General features: G+C 39.4%; 1 protein-coding gene across 1 annotated transcript in view; it reads right to left on the reverse strand.

Annotated features, from left to right (window-relative positions):
• The window catches only part of LRP6 (LDL receptor related protein 6), a 185385-nt gene that overhangs the window by 9085 nt on the left and 151691 nt on the right, over positions 1–24609 (reverse strand). Inside the window, exons 14-19 of the mRNA XM_062194835.1 lie at positions 23848–24059; positions 21834–22024; positions 14573–14782; positions 12101–12226; positions 6202–6438; positions 5479–5589 (exon numbers count right to left, since the gene is read on the reverse strand). Of these exons, the coding sequence (XP_062050819.1) occupies positions 5479–5589; positions 6202–6438; positions 12101–12226; positions 14573–14782; positions 21834–22024; positions 23848–24059 (1087 nt within the window). The remainder of the gene's footprint in view (positions 1–5478; positions 5590–6201; positions 6439–12100; positions 12227–14572; positions 14783–21833; positions 22025–23847; positions 24060–24609) is intronic.

A 24609-nucleotide genomic window follows, 5' to 3' on the forward strand; every position in this document is an offset into this window, starting at 1 on the left:
CAAAGACGATGGGAAGTGAAGTACAGATTTAAACACTACTTAGAAACTTTAGACCATAAAAATCAACAAAGTTATTTTGGAATTTCATTTTACTGACAGAAGGGAAGGACCTAAAAAAGCTATCAAATGTTTTACCTGGAAAGGTGAAGAAGCTAAAGGCAGCTGTGAGCACAAGTTCGGTTTTAGACTTTAATAGTGAAAATTTAGCCTGGTAAAGTAACATTAAAAGCTAAAGATGAGCCTTAACTCTCAGACCTAATAGAAGGATATTTCAAAAGATCTGTGGAAAAGTGGAATAAAAAATCATTTATTATGCCCTCCCCCCAAAAAAAACCTGAAATCCTTGCATAGTTTTTATATAATACACCATTTCTCATGAGCATTTTTAAAAAAAGATTATTTTCAATACTAGATTCTGTAGTTCTCTTTTTAAAAAATTTATTTGAGGGACTGGTGTTGTGGGATAACAAACTAAGCCACCGCCTGCAATCCCATAGGGGCGCTGGTTTGAGATCTGGCCGCTTCAGTTCTGACCCAGCTCCCTGCTAATGTGCCTGAGAAAGCAGTGGAACATGGCACAAGTGCTTGGGCCCTGCACTCATGTGTTTGAGACCTGGATAAAGCTCCAGGCTCCTGGCTTCAGCCTGGCACAACCTTGGCCATTGTGGCCACTTGGGGAGTGAACCAGCAGATAGAAGATGTCTCTCTCTGTAACCCTTTCAAATAAATAAAAAATAATCTAAAAAATTTTTTTATTTGAAAGGCAGAGAGATGGACACAGAACTGCCATTGGCTGGTTCAATCCCCAAAGGTCTCCAACAGCTGGAACTTGACCAACAGTTGAAGTCAGAAGCATAGAACTGAATTTGGGTCTCCTACATGAGTGACAGGGATCCAAGTACTTGAGCCCGTCACCTGCTGCCTCCCAGGGTGTACATTAGCAGAAAGCTGGAATCAGAAGCAGAGCCAGGACTCAAACCCAGGCACTTTGATGTGGGATGCAGAAATCCCAGGTAGCATTTTTACTACTGTTCCACCCAGGAACTATCTGAAGGCCTTTTGTATGCTGCTTCCTTCAAGCCATGTTGACTGAAAGCACAAGAAAATAAAATGTCCAATATTTGAATACTAAAGGATTTACAGAGAAAGCCCAGAACACCAGAGAAGATCCTGTTCTTGATATCCACCTACACTGGATGAATCCATGAGCTACCTTAGCCTTTACAAAGCAGAGGGTATCAATATCAGAACCAGAGAAAAAACAGCGAAAAAGCTTATAAGCTTGAAGCACCAACTCTCCAATTCAAAAGGAAAATTCTTCCATTCTGAACCATTGAATTTTATATCACAATTGCATATCCTTTAAAAAAAACTTTATTGTGCTTCACCTTACCTCAAACCTACTATTCACACAGCCAAACACATGCTCTGCCTTAGAGCACGTGAAAGAGATCAGCACTTGTAGCAGGTAGAGGGTACCAGTTACAGACCTGGTCCATGCAACTGAAGGCATAGATCCTCCTTCAATCCTTATGAGCCACCATCTCATCTTTTTATTTCTTTCTAGTGCTGTGGTACTCTTTTATTTGTTTTCATTTTATTTGAAAGGTGGAGAGACAGAAAGACCTTCTATCTACTGGTTTAGTCTCCAAATGCCTAGGCCAGGCCAAAGGAGCCCATAACTCCTCTCTACGTCTCCCACGTGGGTGACAGGGACCCAAGCACTTCAACCATCATCTGCCACCTCTCAGGGTATGCACCAGCAAGAAGCTGGACTGGAAGTAGAGGAGTCGGGACTCAAACCAGGCACTCTGATATGGGATTGTGGGTGTTCCAAGTGGCAGCCTAATTGCTGTGTCTATTGCTTGCCTCCTTGGCACTCATTTCTGATATCAAGTTTCAAAAAAGACAAGCTGATATTCACAACTCTCAGTTTCTATTTCTCTGGGTTACATCTTAACTCACTGAAATCTGGCTTCTCTGCTTGTGACTGCACTGAAACTGCTCTAGTAAAGGCCAAAGTTCTGTTTGCTGTACTCAATATAACTGCATTGGAGCAGGCGTTGTGGCACAGTGGGTTAAAGCACTGCTTGGGATACCTGCATCCCATATGGGAGTAACCACGTTTGAGTCCCACCTATGCTTCCAATCCAGCTTCCTAGTAACGTGTACCCTGGGAGGCAGCAGCTGATGGCTGAAGCACTTGGGTTTCTGCCACTCATATGAGGGACCTGGACTGAGTTCTGGGCTCCTGGCTTCAGCCTGGCCCAGCTACGGCTGTTGTAAGCATCTAGCAGATGGAACTAGCAGATGGAAAAGTCTTTGCTCTCTCTCCTCTATGACTCTTTCAAATAAATACAATAAATAAACTTTAAAAAATAACCGCATATCTCATTGACTACTAGCTCCTGTTTTCTTCTCAAAAAAGTCTAATCATTATTGTTCCAAAACACTATTTAGTTTTACTATTTCTTATTCTTTTCTTCTGCCTGCCTTCGAAGGTCAGGTGCTTCCCAGAGTTCTACCTACTACCTTTTGTTTTCTTTCTCTAACTGGTCTCCTGGGAGATTTCATCTACTCACACAGACTAATTAACCATCAATAAACTTAAGAGCATCAAATCTCTCTCCTGAGCTACTGACACACAATCAGCAATTTCCTGAACAGCTTCAATGGAATATCCCATAGGCATCTGTAATATCTCAAACGAAGCTCATCACCACCACCATTTGTCATTTCTTCTGGATTCCAGGGGTAAAGCAGATCATAAATAAAGGAATCCAATACAGGACAGTAGCAGAAATGGGACCAGTGGCAAACTGTGAAGAGCATGCCTGCCTAGTGGTATTTAATTAAAACAAATAAACTGCATCAACCAAACATTACACTTGTAGTCAGGATATGCTGTGGAACTGCAGTTTTCAGTCTGGGCTACCTTTCCTAGTTAATTATTCCAGTCACTCAATGAAATATCTGTGGGTTAACTTAAATTTATCAACTGTACCCAAGTGGCTACCAAATCCTTTTTATTCTATTTCTGAAATAACTGTGAACTCTCTTTCGTCCTTTCTCTACTACTGTTTTTCCTCCTTAGAGCTTCATCTCTTTCATAGAAAAAGAACTACAATGGTCTCCTGAGCATTTTTTCAATTATAGGATGCAAGGCATTAGGTAGATGGTGAAAACAATTTCATGAGTTGCAACCACATTTAACAAAAATGAAACCGAAAACATCAGAATGCACTCTATGTAACAGGGGTAAACACTGTTGGGCACCATTCTGTTTCTTTATGCATGTAGCCACCTCTTTGTATTCCTCTTGGTGTGGTCAAAAGGTTGAGAGGAACCACTCTGAGCAGATCTCCCTTCCCATAATCTTAACATCACCAGCCCATCTGTTCTTTGATATGTGGCCTTCCTAGTCCTTTTCTTAACAGTTTCAGTGACTGTACCCTCATAATGGAACAGTGCCTATGTTCTTTAGAAGAATAACAAAGTCCTCCATGACCTTCCATTTATCTATGTAATCTCTTGTTGACATCCCTTAAGACAGCCTAGGAATTGCACTGTGGCACAGTGGGCTAAGCCTCCGCCTGCAGCGCCAGCATCCCATATGAGCATCGGTTCCTGCCCCAGCTGCTCCTCTTCTGATCCAGCTATCTGCTACAGCCTGGATGGCCCAAGAGCTTGGGCCCCTGCACTTGCAAGAGAGACCTGGAAGAAGCTCCTGGCTCCTGGCTTCAGACTGGCCCAGCTCTGGCCATCTGGGGAGTGAACCAGCAGATGGAAGACTTTTCTATCTCTTCATCTCTCTGTCTGTAGCTCTGCCTCTCAAATAAATAAATAAAATCTCTTAACAACAACAACAAAAAGATATAGCCTATATTTTGGCAGTATCTTTTAAGCATAGTAGTTTCCCAAAGGTGCTTATTTCACTCCTTTCTGCTTTTGAACAGGAGATTTCCTCTGTCTGGGATGCAGTTTCTCTACCTAGCTGCATAATGAACACCACTCACTGATCAGCACTCATTCTTAAGTACCATTTTTGTAGCAAGCCTTTCTTGATTCTTAAAGCCATTTTCATTCCTAAAAAGTTGACTATGCTCTTCTTTATACTAGTATAGATTCCTATTATATAGCACTTCTGATAATACTTATCACATTCCATTATCAATAATACCCACCAAGAGCCAGCCTACACACTAGATAGGCCAAATAGTATAAGCATTAAATCACTTAATTTTCTCACAAACAGCAGGCTAAATATCATTATCTTCATTTTAAAAAAATTGAGGTTTAACAAGAACAATCTGTTGGTGAGGGGAGGAGCTAGGATTAAAATCCAGCTCTGCCTGCTTCTAAAATTCCCATTCCCTACTATCTCAACTAGAGGAGAAACTCAGCGCATGCAGCAGGTGTCCTTAGCACACAGCAGAGTGTTCAGCACAGGCAGGAAATACTTGTTGAATAAATATATAAATCCTAAAAGTCTGAGTATCTCAACTGAACTTTGTAAAAAATCTGGCGTGGGTGTTTGGCAGTTAGAATGCTACTCGGGATGCCTACCAATCAGATACATCGAGGTATCTGATCTGAATACCAGCTCCTCTGAATCTCATGCAGTTTCCTGTTCATGTGTGCTCTGGTAGGCAATAGATGATGGTTCAAACACTTGGGTCCCTGCCACTGTGTGGGAGACCCAATTTGAATTCCCAGCTCCCCGGCTTTGGCCTGGCCTAGCCCTGGCTGTTAGATTCATTTTGGAAGTTAATTGGCAGATGGGGAATCTCTGTTTGCCTTTCAAACAAATAACATTTTTTAAAAATATGAGCTTAAAGTCATTACAGGTAAGAAGAGTTTTAAAATGAGAATTATCTACATTCCAATAAGCCAGTTTTGCTGGGGTAGACCTGCTCAAGTTGATTCCCACTCAGAACTCATTCTATCAGACTGGGCTACATTATAGGTTGAAGCACTGTCAATAGATATGAAGCCTGTTCAGCCAAGGGTCCCTAAGTCTAGGGACATTTGTTGGCCTTGGGATACTCAGGTCACATTTTAAGAAAGTTTTTCAAGTCTTCCAGCCATCAAGAAACTGATGCAAGCACTTTAATGAGAAAATGTGACACAGTTAAAACACTAACTAACGTTCAGAAATGAAGTTTAGACCAATAACTGATATCCATATATGTATATTATTTGAGAATTTTCTTAGCTTTAGTTGTGACCCCCCAAAATGTTTATTCTTTTCTGGTGCTTTACTAAATGTTTCTGCAAAGATTTTTGTGTGTAAGAAAACTGTTCTCTTTAAGGAATTATTAAAAGTGAAGAAAAAAACCCTGGCAGAGATAACCAGCTTAATAGTCTTGTTACTTCATAAGAAAATTCTGATTCTAAGTAAAGCTTACACGTAAAAAGAGACGATATTTAACAAAACTCTCTCTTAAGATAAATTGTCAAGGTTTTGGTCTGACTTACAACAATCCAGCTCATCTGATTTGTCACTGCAGTCCACATTATGGTCACATTTCTTGTGTTTTCCAATGCACTGACCATTGGCACAGCGGAACTGATCAATTAAACAAAGCACTAAAAAATAATGCAAATGAATTTTATTTTTACCATCATATCAAGACCAAACTGAATCTAAAGGCACTTAGTACAAGTGAAAAGTAAGACTTTTACACGTAACTTGAATATTATTCTCTGGGAATTTCTACTGGCAGAGAGAAAGAATGAGTGGGGAAAGGACTCCAGCAGGAAATTTCTTTACAATGTACTTGTTCTTTACACTGTATTTCCTCTTTCAGTAACAGATTTTCGATTGCCCTAAGTAACTCTAGAGAACATATTGGTCTGTTTTGCCCTTGTTAAAGGTTAATGAGGGAAAGAGGAGAATATGAAATATTTCAGACTGTAGTAAATCAATCAATGCAGAATTCACTGAAAACAGGGACTATTTTTACACACTTAAAACATCATCTTTTGGTCTCATTTCTCAAATTTTCAAAGCTTCTTAATCTGTAAAACTTCTATGCACATGAAGTAAATTGAAACAACAATTTGCAACATGGAACTATGTTCAGACATGAAATGGTCAACTGTGCTTGAAAAATTACCCCAAATTATTGCTCAGCCAAATTTTAAGTAACTTTAATGGAAAAAGGACGACATGACCAGGCACTGAGGAATCTTGGATACCTTCACAGTTCTTCTCATCGGATTTATCCTGGCAGTTTGCATCTCCGTTGCATCGGAGGGCACCGTCAATGCACTGCCCACTGGCACACTGGAACTGGGACTCCGAGCACACAGGACAGTTGAGCTCGTCACTGTGGTCTTCACATTCGGTGAACCCATCACAACGCCAAGCCACAGGGATACAGTCGATTTCCCCGGTGAAACAAGTGAACTGCTGAGGAGAACATGTTGGGGGCTCTTCAGATGAACAGAGGAGACAGAAGCACAGCAATGGTCACACAGAGGTACAAACACATCCCAAGTTATCTCATTTAATAATTATTACATACAAAACACTACAATGACACTACTTCATTTAGATTACTAACATGTAAAATTATAAGGCAAGTGTTTTCTCATATAACTCACGTATACAGAATAAGCATAAATCAAGTAGGATTATGATATCTGAAATTCATTACACTCTCATACATAACCTTGGAATAATCACTGTAATTGCCAATCTGCATAGATTTTAAAGTAAGCCTAGAACTCATGAGGTTCTCAAAAGGTGGCCCACAAACCCCTGGGGATCTCTGACATCTTTCAGTGGGTCCTGTAGGTAAAACTATTTTCATAATAATAAGATATTATTTGTCCTTTTCACTACACTTTCACTGATGTTACAAAAGGAATGGTGGTTAAAACGGCACCTTAGCAGCCTCAAGAGAGCCACACAGGCACAGTTTAAACAAACAAACGAAAAGGCCAGTTTCACTTAAGTTCTTGAGGAATTGTTAAAAAATTACTTATATTAAAATCAACTCCTGAGCACATGCCCTTCAATATTGTTTGACAGAGTGGGAAGCATACATAAAGTTAGGCTGAAATCTAAGTATGATGGCTTCTAAAGGGAAGGCATTTGTGTGAATTATAAACTTAACTCAAACAGAGTACCATTTTTACCAGAAAGAACACCCAACAGATTAAAACTATGGTACTTAATAGAGTACTATTTTTACCAGAACAACCAACAAATTAAAACTACAGTATTCACTATTAGGTATTTGGCAGGAATTTGTAAAAAATGAACTAAGTGAGCTTGTTACTTCAAGAAAAACAATAGAAAGTATTTATGGAAAATTATAACACCAAGGCTTTCAACTAGAATTAGAAATTTTGAAAACTTGTGTTCACTGCTGTAAGCCCAACAGCTTCCTAAGTACTTTAGTGATTCTTCCAATGAGACTGATGGTAATATTAACAAATGTGACTTTTTCGGATATCATACAATGAAAGGGATCAAAATCTGAAGATCTGCAAATTTCTAAACAGAATTTTACTATGTCCAAATGACAAATGTTATGTACGATTACAAAATAATGCCTGCGTAAAAGATCTATTCACAATACAAAACAGTCTGGTACGTTTTAAGGTAAGAGACTATGAAAAGTTAACTGCTTTGGTTACAAAATATATACTGCAAGTAAATCTAAAACAAACTATAACTTGTCAAGATTTGGTATAGAGGGGCTGGCACCAGGGCATAGTGGGTTTAAGTCTCCACCCACAGTGCCAGCATCCCAGATAGGCACTGGTTCTTAGTCCTGGCTGCTCCACTTCCAATCCAGCTCCCTGATAATAGCCTGGGAAAGTAGTGGAAAATGGCCCAAGTGCTTGGGTCCCAGCACCCACATGGGGGACCCAGAAGAAGCTCCTGGCTTTGAATCGGCCCAGCTCCAGCAGTGGTAGCCATCTAGGGAGTGAACCAATGGATGGAAGATCTCTCTCTGTAACTCTGCCTCTCCAACAGATTTTTTAAAAAAAAATTGGTATAGGAGCCAAGATGAATATCTATAAATACTTGAAAAGACTATTATTATAGTCTTGTATTTTCCAGCTACATATCTGTATGGGACCCAATTTTCTCCATATATTTCAATCAAAACCACAACAGTCTGGATGCAGAAGCACACATGAGAATTTACAACATGAAAAGATTTATAAAAATGTAAAAACATTGCCACTATTCTCATTAAAATAATGCTTTAGAAAAAAAATTTTCTTAACATATTTATGAAAATATGTAATGGTTTATTACTGTTTTAAATAATTTTATTAAGTTCTTGGTTTTAAATTTTCAGTACAGTAAATATGCACACAAAAGCTAAGATGGTTTTTTTTTTTTTTTTTTTTTTGGTGGAGGGAGAGTTGTTACTTATTTGAAAGGTAGAGTGACAGAGGGGAGGGAGAGATGGGCAGAGTTATCTTTGATCCACTGACTGGTTCACTCCCCAAATGCCCACTATCAGTCCAGGCCACAATCAGGAGCCAAAGACTATGTCTGGATCTCCCACATAGATGGCAGAAATCCAAGTACTTGAGCCATCACCTGCTGCCTCTGGAGTACATTAAAAGGAAGTTGGATCAGAAGCAGAGGGACACTCTGACATAGCTTGCAGACATCTTGAGTGGTGCCTTTTCAAGTTGTGCCATGAGGCTCACCCCTTCAATGATTTTTTAAAATGTAAAAGTAGTGTGAGAACTGCCATTCAAATTCAATTTCCTTGCCATGCAAATGAAAAAACTAAGGGTCAGAGAGGCTAAGTGGCTGCCAAAGGTCACAGAGGTTCCTATAAATAAGGAATAACACAAAAAAATAGGAAATGGGTCAGGCAGGCGTTTGGCCTAGCAATAACAGTGATGGGTTAGGATGGTCATAGCTCATGTTGGAGTACCTGGGGTTCAAGTCCAGCTTCCTGCCAATGCACACCCTGGGAGGTAGCAGATGACGGCTCAAGTAGTTGAGTCCCTGCTACCCAAGTGGGAGACCTGGATTGAGTTCCTGGTTCCCAGCTTCAGCCCAGTAGGGCTGGTTCTGGCTATTGTAGCCATCTGGGGAGTAAACCAGCAGATAGGAGCTCTATCTCTTTCTCTAATAAACAAATATTGTTTTAAAAGAAAGAAACAAAACAAAAAGGGCAATCTCCTTACTTTTAGCCCACTGCCTTTACCACTAAATAATAGGCTGACTTCTTTAAAAAACCATGTCTATTAGTAAATCCTCTAGGAAATACAACAACTCTATTACATGGTCATGGCTCACAGTATCATTTATCTTTAAAACAGGGACTACTACAGGCTACAGGTTAACTATTTACATGGGAAATTTGAGGGATAACTTTCAATAAGGCTATTTTGTATTCAGTACAATCAAGATTACATGGAAAATTAACACAGATAAAATAGGACCCCTGTCCCTCATAAGTTTAAAAATTTGGTTGAGGATAGAAGGAGACTAATAATCAAAGCAGGTGACAACACTGCTTTGAGGTGCACAGCATGCACAATAAGGCAGCAAGTGCTGCAATTCAGAGAAAGGGAAGAGCTGTGATGGCCAGGGAAGGCTTTAGAGCTCTAGGACGGGTATGCAAGAAGAGAAGGGGAGAGCACAGTGGCTTAGCTAGTAAAGCTGCCACCTGCAGTGCTGGTGTCCTGTATGCACACCGTTTCTAGTCCCAGTTGCTCCACTTCTGATCCAGCTCTCTGCTATGGCCTGGGAAAGCAGAATAAGATGGCCCAAGGACTGCACCCACGTGGGAGACCTGGAAGAAGCTCCTGGCTTCGGATCAGCCCTGCTACAGCTATTGCAGCCATTTGGAGAGTGAACCAGTGGATGGAAGACACCTCTCTCTGTCTCTCCCTCTCTCTGTCTGTAACTATGCCTCTCAAGTAAATAAAGGTATCTTTAAAAAACTTTTTTTTAATTTAAAAATGTTTATAAAAAAAAAAAAAGAAGAGAAACATGTACTTGATATACAAGTAAAGCCACAGAAGCGAAACAGAACAGAAGTGGTCAACAAACTCTAAACAGCCAAACAAAAATAAAGTGAGCAGGCTGTGAAGAAATATAAAATTAGATGGATTGGTAAGACAAGCTCAAATGAAATCAGGCCCCAAAGGTCAGACAGCGGGATTTAGATTTTGCATTTCATCTGTCTTTACTGTAAGCTCAGTAAAAAGATCTGTACACAAATGTTTGTTGTAGTTTTATTTCTAATAACAAAAAATTGAAAACAAAATGTCCTGTATAGAAGAGTAATATACTGTGATACTGTATAATGAACTACTAAGCAGTAAAAAGGAAAGCTACTGAATAAACTATTAAGAATCAATTTGAAAATATTAAGGAAAAGAACCCAGACCCAAAGAGAGTACACATATGACTAATTCAATTTATATGAAGTTCAAGAACAGGCAAAACTATGGAGCTAAAAACCAGAACAGTGCTTAGTTTCCAAACTAAGCAACTAAGCAAAGGGCAACTGACTGGAAAAAGACAGTGGGTACTTTTCTTAAGAGTACATTCCACATCTCAATTTGGGTGCTGGCAACACATTTGTATTTATTTGTCAAAACTCTGACTCTCCCTTTCATACATTAAAAAATAATCACTAAATGTACAGGCAAAAAATTAAAGGAATTTTAAATGGTATTTTCTAATGGGAAAATGAGACCCTTGATTCAGCTTTAGCTATGTTATTGTTAATATAAAGGGAAATTTTTCTAGGATTTGTCTTACCTTGCCATGGAAACAATTAAATTTTTTATTGTAGTTAAAACTTATGTAACATAAAATCAATCCATCAAACCATTTCAAAGTATACAGTTCAGTGGCATTAAGAACACTGACATTATTGTGCAACACTTGCTGTTTCTCTCATTTCAAGTACCAGAGCTTAACTTTTATTGGGCACATGTCTGAGCTCCCTGATTACATTGTCTGCTGCATCTCAAAGAGTTTCAAATCCTCTGCAATCCAAGCAGAAAGTCCACAGCTGCTATTCAATATGTGCATTGCTTATGTTTTTACTTATAATCCTACCTTATTTACCATTTTTATATTTTGAGCAAATACTGTTTCAATCTTTGTTTATAGAAGTATGTATTTAGGTAAATGATAATAGAAAACATCATTTTAATCATGATCCCAACATTGAATAGCTCAGTTACTTCACTTAGTAATAATTTTGCTCCCATTGGAAATAACATTGCTTTAAAATTTCTATTACAGATAACAGCATGGTACAGTCCTTTTCCTTCAGTTGAAGGTACTGAGAATTGGCCCCAGAGGAGGACTTTCCACATAACAGTATGAATACTATTAAGGAGCCCGATACTGTCCTATTGTGATTTAACAAAGGAAAGTACCAATCTGTTGTGACCTGTGAGTATTAAACCAATTTCACTACAAAATTAACACCACACTCAGTGCTATACTTTAAAAATGTCATCTTGCCAGATAAATAAGAAAAATAACAGAAAACCACAAGTAGATGTGAACAAAATAATACTCATTTCACTGTACACATTTCCAACAATGATAAATACACTGACAGAATCTAGAATTTATTGGATGAAGGTATAAGGGATAGAATTCACTTTATTATCCCATTGAGGGGTGAGAGAAGGGAGGCTATTCTATTACTAGGAAATACACTCATCTACAGGCTAACATGGTAACATATATAAAACAGAATACCACTCATCCTTAAAATGAAGGCAATTCTGCTATTTGCCACAAAATCCATGAGCCTGGAGGACATAATGTTAAATGAAGGAAGCCAGGCACAGAAAAGACAAATACTACGTGATCTCACTTAGATATAGAGTGTAAAAAAGTCTAACTCATAGAAACAGAGAGTAAAATGGTGGTTACCAGGGGCTGGGGAATATGGGTTAAGGAAGGGGAAGGAAAAAAAAGATAACCCAAAAGCCAAGTCAGCGCAGATGAATGGAATACAAATGAACAACTGAAGCAGAAGGATAAGCAACGTCACTGTCTGACTGTACAAGGCCGGACTAACACACGCAGTATGCTGGTCCTTAGGCCTGCACAAGAAAATAACAGCACATTTACCTCCACATGATAGCTCATCCTGAAGCAGAACCAGGTGTATGGGGCAAGAGCATCTTGTAGTACCATCCCCTTTTACAAGACAGATATGTGAACAGCCACCGTTATCCTGAGCACAAGGGTGCTGTCCTGCAAAGCGAGGAAGAAAAGAAACAATGAACCACCATGTCAAAATAAATTATCTAAGAACTATGAAGAAAACCAAATGTAAAACCAGCTTGGACTTTATGCCCATACATATGATTCCTCATTCCATCAAACAACCTATAGGGCATATATCTAACCACTGTCATTACATAGCTATATAAACTATTTTAAAATTCTTCAAGTAATAGTACAGCTCACACCTAGTTTTTTGTGAACAAGTAAAGCTGATTACTGAAACTATAAAAACTGCTAGAAGAATGCTGAGACCTGGATACTTTTTTATTTGAAACACAAGACTTCTTTAATACTAAAGCTTTTAATTAAAAAAAATTCTCTTCCTAAAAGGTAAAATCATTTCACTTAAAAAGTATATATTTTTATCATATTAAATTTACCATCTTAACCATTTTCAAAAAAAACGTTCATTTTATCTATTTGAAGGCCTGGAGACAGAGAGCAAGGGAGAAACGTAGAGGGACATGAGGTGGGAGGGAGTGGGAAGAAGAGATATCTTCTATCTACTGCTTCATTCCCCAAATTGCCACAACAGCCAGGTCCAGGCCAGGCCAAAGCCGGGTGCCAGGAATTCCATCCCAGTTTCGCACATGGGTGGCAGAAGCCCAAATACTTGGGCCATCTACCACTGGCTTCCCAAGAGAGCCAGCATGAAGCTGGATCAGAAGCAAAGCAATCAGGACTTGAAGCAAAGCAATCAGGACTTGAACTGGCACCCTCATATGAGATGCTGCATCCCAATGCTGGCCCAAAAAGTATATGCAAATGAGGAATCCACTGCAAATTAAAGAGTTACTAAAAGACAAAACATCACATGGAAGTGAACCATTCAGACACACAAAATTATTATCTTACTCAAAAGTTAACTTGTGATACTACAAATGTCCAATTTCCTCATATCTGGGCTAAGTTAAACAAACAACCTATTAGGCAACTTTTTGAAGCCTGTTTCACAAGTTGTATTGAAAGAAAATCAATGCTCTAAATTTTGTGTTTAGTTTGTGTTTAAAAACAACTTGAACACTGTCATCACAAAATACCAACATCTAATAAAGTCACTATTACCTCTTTTCTACAATAACAAAACTGCTGCTTCAGTCTGTGTTGACAAGACAGGGAATCAGCGACAACAAATGAGCAGACTGTACAGACAGACATCACTCACTGTATTAGGATATACAATCTATCAAGCAGTGTTTCTCAATCTTTTAATTTTACGACATCGTTGATAAACCAAAACCTTATTCTCCTTATTATTAGAAATTGCAAAAAAATGTTTTTTCAAGAATCTAAATATATTTCAATGTTGAATAAGAGTAAAAAATATTTTTCTTTGAAATTCTGAAAATCCCCACTGGAATTTTCTGAAAAAAAAAAAAAAAAATTCATATAACAACTGAACAAATTTCTTGGGTATTATGTATTATCTTATTTCTTTGAAATGTTTAACATGAGTCACATGTCATCATATAAAATGATACTTCTAACTTTCTAATCCTAAATGTCTCTAACTTCATTTCTAAGTTCAGGAATGGAGGTTACTCCATTCTTTTATTCTCCATTCACACTTCAATTTCACGTAAAGGCACTGAGCTGAGAAGTTACGGAGTTTTGATACTTCTCTGTAGCACTCCAGTTAACATCAGCATTCCTGTACCTCTCCTTGTGATGGCTATGATAGTATTTTGAGTAGCAACATTTATTAATGAGAAACTAGACCAAGACAATTAGTCATTTTCAAAAATTTTCATTATTATAAAAAATATTTATGGCTATTTCCTAAGTTGAGAAATAAAAATCCACCCAAGAGGGGAAAAAGCAGGCACTTACTGATTAAACAGGCTTCTCTGCACTCACGCATTAATTTTTGTTTGTTTTGCTTTTTGCTTAGGAATTTGGTTAATCCACGGTAACTATATTAATCACTATATAAAATATAATCTTTACTTCTGTTCTAACTGTAAGAGTATAAAGGGAAGAAAAGGAATAAATACTATATTGTCAGTATTCTCAAGGGAATTGAAGGATAAAAGGAAAAGGAATGACACACAATTATTGTTATACATGGGGGTTTTCATTTAAATGAGCAGGACTATGCCTTTCCCTCACTCCCATTTTAAGAGATAATTCATTTGAAAAAGCCCCCAGCTGGGTCTGACATAAGGCTTTCATAGCATGAGTAGTTCAAAACATGGCACAACTACAAGTGCATGAAGATCTAGAACACTAGAGAGGTTGAGAAGACAACAAAGTTCACCTTAATTTCTTGCAACACACGAGTGCTCCAATTAGCATCACCCCATTAGCACTTACGGTACTCCTGAAGGTTCAGTTCCTTGACTGCATGAATGTCACTGAGCTGGGCAATTCGAGCCTGGACTTTGGTTCTGCCCTCTCGACCTGTCATGTCAATTTTTTCAATCATTTGTTGCTGCTTGTCAATCCAATAGAGCCAGTTTTCAAACACCGTCAACCCCACAGGCTGCAAGATATTGGAGTCTTCTAATACTATCCGGTTTGCACCTTGAAAAAGGAAATCATTCAACAAAATGACTCAAATGTGTCAAAGCCTAAATGTAAACACAGAACATCAGTCAGAGTCTAGAAGAATGGAAAAGGCAAATCAGGAAAGCTCTTCACCACGAAACTTAAAAATCATGCTAAAAGATAAATACATGCTAGAAAATAAGTAATCAACCAGTCACGTGAAGTCAAGAGCAGCAAGTGAGTAATACTCTAGTTCACAGTAAATACTCTAGCTCACAGAAATGGAGAAAAGGGAATTGAGAGGCAGTTTCAAATTCTGTTTTTAAGCAGAATACATTTTTAAAATTCAATTTTATCAAAAACTCAATAGAACAGATAAAAATGGCACTTCTCTGGATGAAGCAGTGAGGTTGAGGCCACAATTTTGTGTTCTTTGTGTCCCTCACTCGCTGAGTATACCCAATGCATCTATGAAGAACAATTTCATCTGAACAGGCAACTTGCATTATGGGTGTACAATGAGAAAGCTCTTTCTACAGTGGGCTGTGATCTATGTCCACACCCCCAAGCCCCTGCTTTATTCATAGCGGTCATTCCAAAAAAGAAACCCATTCCTTTCCTCTTCCTTGTAATAGTCCTTGAATATTTATACAAGCTTTTCTTGATTTCTAAATCATGAGTTCAACTGAAGAAAGACATTAGCTCATACATTGGAAATATCATGAAAAGTGCCAGGAAAAAAGAAACATAACACTAAGAGTAAACGCATGGAGAAAAGTGGGGAGACAGTCCAGATGGGAAGGCACTGCCTCGGTCAACACCCAGATCCATGGTAGGTTAAGAGCAAGTTTATCACGCTCTCTCCTAAAACTCCTCTAAGTGGTGTTTTTAAAAATTTTAGGTCTGGGGCTACCACTGTGGCGTAGCAGGTTAAGCCACCGTCTGCAGTGCTGACATCCCATATGAGCACTGGTGCTCTACTTCCAACCCAGCTCCCCATTAATGCACCTGGAAAAGCAGTAAAAGATGGCCCAAATGCTTGGGCCCCTGCACCCATGTGGGAGACCAGGAAGAAGCTCCTGGTTCCTGGTTTCTTCCTAACTCAGTCCAGGCAGAAGTAGCCTAGAATAGTGAAAATGGCTACAGCAGTCATTTGAGGAGTGAACAAGCAGATGGAAGATCAATCTCTCTCTCTCCCCCTCTTTGTAATTTTGACTTTCAAATAAGTAAATAAATAAAATCTAAAAAAAAAAAAAAAAAAATTGGATCTAAACTAATAGTGATATCAAATTTTTAAGTTGAGGAACAGACAGACCAGGGATAATGACACAGTAGCCCAAGGAAGAATAAATGCCTACAGCTAATGAAGCCAACAGTTAAAGCAATCAGCTCAGGAACTGGAAGCACCAAGTATTTTAGAATGGAGCTACATGGCTGGGATTGAAAAAGGGCTATTAATTAGTTAATTAATATGTACGAGAAGTTACACAGCTCCTAGAGCGTCTACCTTAATCTCTGCCACAAGATGGGAACTATATTTTCTAAAAAGGCTTGGCCAGACCTTTACATACCAGGAGAAGAAAAAGAGTGCCATAAATAAGGGACTCACACCCTTTAAGAACACCCTGCTTGTATCCTCATGCTGGGAATGGAAAATTTCTCTACAGAAAAAAACTAAAACACATAACAACAAGTAACACAAAAAGTACCACCAGAAAAGAACTTGTGAAAGCATCACTTTGGAGTTCCATGAGAACTCTAGATCTCTACGAAGGACCTACCATGCCAGCAGCAACACACTGTGTCACCACTTTTAGCGCTTCAAACTAAGCAGACAACCAAGGATCAGCAAATATTTATTTAAAAAAAGCTCTACCTTTAAATGTAAAGCCCAAGACACACAGAACAAAGGTATTTAGAGGAAAAGATGCAGTTAAAAGCAGAAGAAAATAAAAAACCTAAAGAATAGGATGACTTCGGGGGGCAGATGATTCAGGGAACACAAAAAAATTCTTGAGAAATAAAAACATGGTACTTGGAAGTTTAAAAATAAATTCAACAAGAGCAATGGAAGATAAATTTGAGAGGCCTTCCCAGAAAGCAGAACAAAAGCAAAGCAGATGGTTGATAAAGAAAGAAAAATACGCTTGGAGCAGAGAGCAGGAAAGAGGAGAGCAGTAGCCTTGATTTTGTTACTAGGTAGGTAGAATTATTTGATTTTCATAATATGTACCTCTATTTCAAGAAAACTCAAATTCAACTTAAAATAAAAAGATGGCAATTTAAAAAGACTGATGAGTGGTAATCAAAGGATGGTATCAAATGGAAGTCAACAGTGTTAACGCAGGACTCCAAAAACATAAGTACATGATCTACTCTGATGGCAGAGTAAAGGAGCATAAGGAAAACATCTGAGCCAATACGGAAAAGATATGCTATTTTTCAACAAATTACACATGTGCTAAAAATGCAATCCACTGTAAGTGGTAGTTTATAAACGAGCATAAAATAGGCTCTACCAGAGACTAAAAATATGAAATAGATTCTATAATAAAAAAGCATATAATCATGTGAGGATATACAAGAAAATAAACTCCAAAATGACACCTTTTACAAAGACTTTTTTTAATGAGGTGAATGTACTGATGGCAAAACTCCAACAAATGCTTAAGAAAGTAAATATTTAGAGTAATCTTATTTCATGAGCGTACAAACCCTAAAACAAAATATCAGCAAATCAAGTCCAATAAGAATAATGTATCATGACAAATTTGATTTATTCCAATAAACTGAAAAAAAAAAGAAGAAAGTTTCTTAATCTAATAATCTACAAATGTAATCCCTGGTCTCAAAGGATTGAATACCATCCATGGTTCCAAACATCTACTGGAATTACCCCCCCAGATAAAGCGGGAAAACTGAAGATCTATGCAACAGAACAGAATCACGTAACAGATATCAAACATACATTCAGATTTGTATAACAATCTCATGAACAATGAAAACTGTCAGTGATGTTAAAGACCTGACTGAATACATGGAAAAAAACAATAGGGTTCTTCCATCATAGCCATAAAAACCCACTCTATGTCGGCGCCGCAGCTCACTAGGCTAATCCTCCGCCTTGCGGCACCGGCACACCGGGTTCTAGTCCCGGTCAGGGCACCGATCCTGTCCCGGTTGCCCCTCTTCCAGGCCAGCTCTCTGCTGTGGCCAGGGAGTGCAGTGGAGGATGGCCCAAGTGCTTGGGCCCTGCACCCCATGGGAGACCAGGAGAAGCACCTGGCTCCTGCCATCGGATCAGCGTGGTGTGCCGGCCGCAGCGCGCCTACCGCGGCGGCCATTGGAGGGTGAACCAATGGCAAAGGAAGACCTTTCTCTCTGTCTCTCTCTCACTGTCCACTCTGCCTGTCAAAAACAAAAAAAAACAAAAACAAAAACCACTCTAATCTGCAAAAAAAGAACACTATACAGAAAACTATAAGGATGTACAAAAAATTATTAAGCAAGACCAAAATTAAAAAAGAAGGAGGGCTGGTGCAATGGCGCAGCAGGTTAACGCCCTAAAAAGGTGTTAACTGAAGCGCCGGCATCCCATATGGGTGCCAGTTCGAGTCCTGACTGTTACTCTTCTGATCCAGCTCTCTGCTGTGGCCTGGGAAAGCAGTAAAAGATGGCCCAAGTCCTTGGGCACCTGCACTAGTGTGGGAGACCTGGAAGAAGCTCCTGGCTCCTGGCTTCAGATTGGCATGCTCCGGCCGTTGTGGCCATCTGGGGAGTGAACCTGTCTCTACCTCTCTCTGTAACTCTGTCTTTCAAATAAATAAAATAAATCTTTATAAAAAAAAAAAAAAACAAAGGTATACTCCATGGTCACGAATAAAAACTGAATTTCTTAAACATGCCAATTCTCCTCTAATACATCTATAACTTCACAATGGATTAACATTCTGAATACATAAAAATTTTCTAGTGTTGAGCATTTGGTTTAACACTTGACACCACTTGGGATGCCATGTCCTATACTATAGGGGTACCTGTATGCTTGAGTCCTGGCTCTGCTACCAATTCCAGCTTCCTGCTAATGTGCACTCTGGAAGGCATCAAGTGATGGCTCCAGTAGTTGGGTCTCTGCTGCCCATATGGGAGACCTAGATGGGGTTCTTGGCTCCAGGCTTTGGCATAACCCAGCCCTGGCAGCTATCTGGGGCACCAACCAGTAGATGGAGGTCTGGGGTGTGCTCTTGCTCTGTCTCTCTCTCTCTCTCTCTAAGTATCTTTTTTTCTATTACTCCCTCTTTCAAATAAAATTTTCTAGAAGTTGGACATAGGAAACTGAACACAAGTTATGAACAGCAATTCAGAGAAGAAACATGAATGATCAAGAAAATATTTTGTTAAGCCTTAACAGCAACCACAACGAGGTTTCGCCTCACCCTGGTTAGAATGGCTCAAATACAGAAATCAATAACAGATGCTGGCGAGGATGTGGGGAAGAAGGCACACTAATCCACTGTTGGTGGGAATGCAAACTGGTAAAGCCACTATGGAAGACAGTGTGGAGATTCCTCAGAAACCTGAATATAACCCCACCGCACGACCCAGCCATTCCACTCCTTGAAATTTACCCAAGGGAAATCAAATTGGCAAATAAAAGAGCTATCTGTACCTCACCTCAACGTTTATTGCTCCTTAATTCACAATAGCTAAGACACTGAATCAACATAAATGCCCATCAATAGAAGACTGGATAAAGAAATTATGGGATATGTACTCTATGGAATTCTACAAAGAGGTTAAAAAAAAAAAAAAAAGAAATCCAGTCATTTGCAACAAAATAGAGAAATCTGGAAAATATGCTGAGTGAAATAAGCCAGTCCCAAAGTGACAAATATCATATGTTCTCCCTGATCTGTGACAACTAATTGAGCACCTAAAAGGAAACCTGTAGAAGTGAAACTGACACTATCAGAAGCAATGACTTGAACAGCCCTTGTCCTGTCGAAGAAAAGCTTACTATTTTATTCTTTTTAGTATTTTCTTTTTCTACTTAATACCATTGGCTGGACTCTTAATTAACACTGAATTATTCTTAGGTGTTTAAATCCAACTGAAAATTGATCCCTGTTAAAAATAAGAGTGGGAATAAAGAGAGGTAGGAGAGGTACAGTCTGGCACACACTCCCTCGGACTTACCTCTAAGGGTAAAGCTAAAAACTTGCCATGGGACTGCAAATCCCTTTAAGTTGGCAGGTACCAATGCCATCTTACTAGTTAAAGTGATCAGTTTAAGTTCATAATTCACCATAAAGATAGGATTAAGTGTCAGAGGGATCACATAAATAAGACAATTGTGTGCATGACTGTCTGCAGTCAAAGAAAGCAAAATGGAAGGGAGGCATCTGATCCTAAAGACAGAATTTAATGTTTAAAAAAATGACAAATGTATTCAAATACATAAAGATTCAAATAATGCAATAATAATGAATATGTTGGTATACTACCAACCCAGACTTCATATTTATTTATATATTTTTTGAAGAAATACAAACATATATGGTCTTATTTCTTGTGTGTGTTTACATGTACATATTATATAGTTTACATTTTAAAAACTGGTTCTTAATAAACACTGCTATGCAACTTAATTTTAAAAAATATCCTTGGGGCCAGCACCATAGCGTAGCGGGTAAAGCTGCTGCCTGCAGTGCCGGCATCCCATATGGGTGCCAATTCGAGTCCCAGATGCTCCTCTTCCAATCCAGCTCTCTGCTATGGCCTGGGAAAGCAGTAGAAGATGGCCCAAGTCCTTGGGCCCTTGCACCCAAGTGGGAGACCTGGAGGAAGCTCCTGGCTCCTGGCTTTGGATTGGCATAGCTCCAGCTGTTGCGGCCAGTTGGGGAGTGAACCAGCAGATGGAAGACCCCCCCCCCCCTGCCTCTCCTTCTCTATGAAACTCTTCCAAATAAATAAATAAATACATCTTTAAAAAAAATCCTTTTCTTTAGTGCACATAGATACACCTTATTTTCTGAATGACTAATATTCTATACAGTGATAATAGATTGTATCTCTACATGAAAAACTTTCAAAAATAATGCTTAGCAAAAATCCTTTTTTTTAGAGTCAATACTTCTAAAGGACAGCTACCTGAAATTTCCAATTTCTATGCATATTTTTAAATTTTGATAATTACTGGTAAATTGCCCTCTCTAAAGATTTGATCAGTTCTCATTTGCAACAAAGAACGGGCTGTCAATTTCTACCATTCTGCTAAAGCTGGACATAATCAACTGTGACATTTTTTGCCACTCTAATAGACACAACTAGTATATTATTATTTTGTAAAGCTTCATTTATTTACTTGAAAGTCAAAGTTAAAGAGAGAGAGAGAGAGAGAGAGAGAGAGAGAGAGAGAGAGATCTTCCAACCACTGGTTTAACTTTCCAAATGGCTGCAATGGCCTGGGCCATTTTCCTGATCACTAATACACTCAGTGTATTTGGACCTCAAAAATTAATTTAGGGATGCAACTGTAATTATAGATGATTGCAGAGAAATGAGAAAGTAAGCATACATCTTAAGATCAGTGAATAAATTTGTAAAAATACCAGAAATGTAATAGCCATGATGAGTTTATGAGAACTGAGTACCAATTAATAAGAACTTAAGTGTATGATTAGTTTTCCCCCTTGCACCTTATGATACTACCCTGAAGTTTTAAAGGAGTAACATTAGAAACTCTACTTCAGGAAATTAATGTAGGAACTGTGTGTAACTTTCATAGGAAAAACAAGCAGGGTGCAGACCAAACAACCATAGGCTGATGTTAAGGATAAATATAATGAGAACATACACTAGAGCAGAAAAAATAGAAATGGAGAAGAGATGCATTAGAAATATATTATTTACAGAGCCTAAATAAGAACGCAGAAAGTAATCAGATATCAGAAGGAATAACCATATTAACAGTGGAAGAAAAATACCATCTTCAATAAAACTTGTAAAAACATAGGCACATACAAATGTTACTGACGAATCATCTTAAAAATTCAAATCAAAAGAAGAAAGCACATGTCTTGGGTACCTGAGAGATCACTGCTTTCAATTCGCCGGAGATCTGAGTCTGCCCAAAAGAGCTTGCCCAACCTGCTATCAAGGGCTAAAGCAATCGGTTTACTTAAGCCACTGAAAAAAAGGACCTCCCGTTCTGTTCCGTCCAAAGCAGCCCGTTCAATTTTGGGAGACCGTTCCTGAAGATTGGTAAAATACATATACCTGAAGAGAAAGTAGGAAACAGTAAGTTAACAAAATACCAAAGTAAAAAAGAAAAACATGAGATTAATATTAACTAAGACAAATGAAGAGAGGATAACAGCGTTAAGTGTTTTAACATCTATTTTTAAAATGGGTCTTGGGATCATTACTACTTTTCGTAATAGTAACAAAAAGTATACACAGAGAAGCTCTTGGAAAGCTAACTTTCTTTTTCTTTTTCTTTTTTTTTTAATTTTTGACAGGCAGAGTGGACAGTGAGAGAGAGAGAGACAGAGAGAAAGGTCTTCCTTTTGCCATTGGTTCACCCTCCAATGGCCGCCGCGGTAGCGCGCTGCGGCCGGCGCACCGCGCTGTTCTGATGGCAGGAGCCAGGTGCTTCTCCTGGTCTCCCATGGGGTGCAGGGCCCAAGCACTTGGGCCATCCTCCACTGCACTCCCTGGCCACAGCAGAGAGCTGGCCTGGAAGAGGGGCAACCGGGACAGGATCGGTGCCCCGACCGGGACTAGAACCCGGTGTGCCGGCGCCGCAAGGCGGAGGATTAGCCTAGTGAGCCGCGGCGCCGGCGGAAAGCTAACTTTCTTAGGTTAATACAACAGTGTTATTAGAAGGATACCTAAGCTTTCAGAGTAACAATAAAGTAAATATCTCCCTACAGAATATCTAATTATTCATTCAGATATTACTGAGGAATGAATACTCATTAAATGCAAAACTCTGTAAAAGTTAAAGATGATATAGTAGCTCTTCTTCATAAAGGTACCTAGAGTCCAGCAGGGAATGTAAGACTGAAAAACAGGTAAGTAAGGTAAAATGGAAAGGACTAAGCATGTAACTAGAGAGATACTGACAGAGCACAGTGGACTCAAAAGGGAAAATCACATTTGGCTAGGTGTGGAATAAACTTCACAGATGTGGCAGTTGAAATGGTTCAGCAGATTCAGATAAAATTTAGAATAAAACTAAAAAAGGAAGTTCTAGGTAGTGTCATCAGTCAAGTACAAGAGAGATAAAAATGCAGTCAAGGGGCTGGCGCTGTGGCATAGTGGGGTAAGCCTCTGCCTGTGGCGCTGGCTCCTGACCCAGCTGCTCTTTTTCTGATCCAATTCCTGCTTCTTTTCTGATCTAACTCCCTGCTATGGCCTGTGAAAGCAGTGGAAGATGGCCCAAGTGCTTGAGCCCCTGAAACTGCGTGGAAGACCCAGATGAAGCTACTGGTTCTTGGCTTCCAATCAGGCCAGCTCCGGCTGTTGCAGCCATTTGGGGAGTGAACCAGCAGATGGAAGACCCTTCTCTGTCTGTAACTCTCTCTCTCACAAATAAATAAATCTTTAAATAGAAATGCAGGGGGGTGGCACTGTGGTACAGCAGGTTAAAGCCCTGGCCTGAAGCGCTGGCATCCCATATGGGTACCAGTTCTTGCCCTGGCTGCTCCTCTTCTGATCCAGCTCTCTGTTATGGCCTGGGATAGCAGTGGAAGATGGCCCAAGTCCTTGAGCCCCTGTACCCATGTGGGAGACCCAGAAGAACCTCCTGGCTCCTGGCTTCAGGTCAGCGTAGCTCCAGCCATTGCAGCCATCTGGGGAGTGAACCAGTGGATGGAAGACCTCTCTGTCTCTACCTCTCTCTGTGACTCTGTCTTTCAAATACATAAAATAAATCTTTAAAAAAAAAAAAACAGAAAGAAAGAAATGCAGTCAAGTGGATGGAGAATGTCTAGTTATTCCCTGGAACACAGGTCCCTTCAAGATAAATAATAGACTGGAAAGGAAGGTGGAGGGGGCTTCAGAGGTCAAGCTATCTGACAGCCTCTTTGGGAACTTACCCTCTCTCTGGATTCACCACAATGGCTCGAGGTCTGTCTTGCTCGCCTTTCAGCACCACTCCAATAGACCTGCCATCCAGTCTAGTTACATTAATGACATTGGTAGCCTCACAAGTCCAGTAGATGTAGCGGCTGTAAATATCAATGCTGAGATCATAGGGCTGTATTTCTAGGTTCTGATTCGGAACTGAGCTCACAACCACTGTAAAGCCCTAAAGAAAAAAAAAGACACACACAGACTATGAGAGTCTATGCCAGACAGTCCTGAGGCAACCGCCACAGCGCTTACTACACCTCTGGGGTCACACACCCAAGAGATGCCTCAAGTCTTGAAGAGCATTTCTTGCTAATGTATTTTTGACAGATACTGTGCTTTTCTGTTGATATGCATCTCAAATGTTCCCTTGGGTTACTACGATATGGGACCTGAGAGAGAACTGTGGCCAGACTAGCTGCTCCAAGAAGCTGATAACGCTGTGAGTGGACAAGGAAGCTGTTTCTTGTAAATTGGAACAATGGCTACAACCACAACCTAGAAATACCTCTACAGTAGCAGTAATCTACCAGGGGCGATTCTGCCTCCCACAGAGGCATTTGGCTGTGGTTAGAGACATTTTTGATGGTCATGATTACTGAGGGTATTAACTGGCCATCAAGTGGGTAGAGGATAGGGATGCTACTAAATATCCTACAATGCATAACAGCAGACAAAAGTTCTTGGAATGCTAATGTTCCACAACAAAGAATTGTTCAGCCCCAAAT

This window comes from Lepus europaeus, chromosome 6, assembly GCF_033115175.1.
Source record: "Lepus europaeus isolate LE1 chromosome 6, mLepTim1.pri, whole genome shotgun sequence".
NCBI classification, from domain to species: Eukaryota; Metazoa; Chordata; class Mammalia; order Lagomorpha; family Leporidae; genus Lepus; species Lepus europaeus.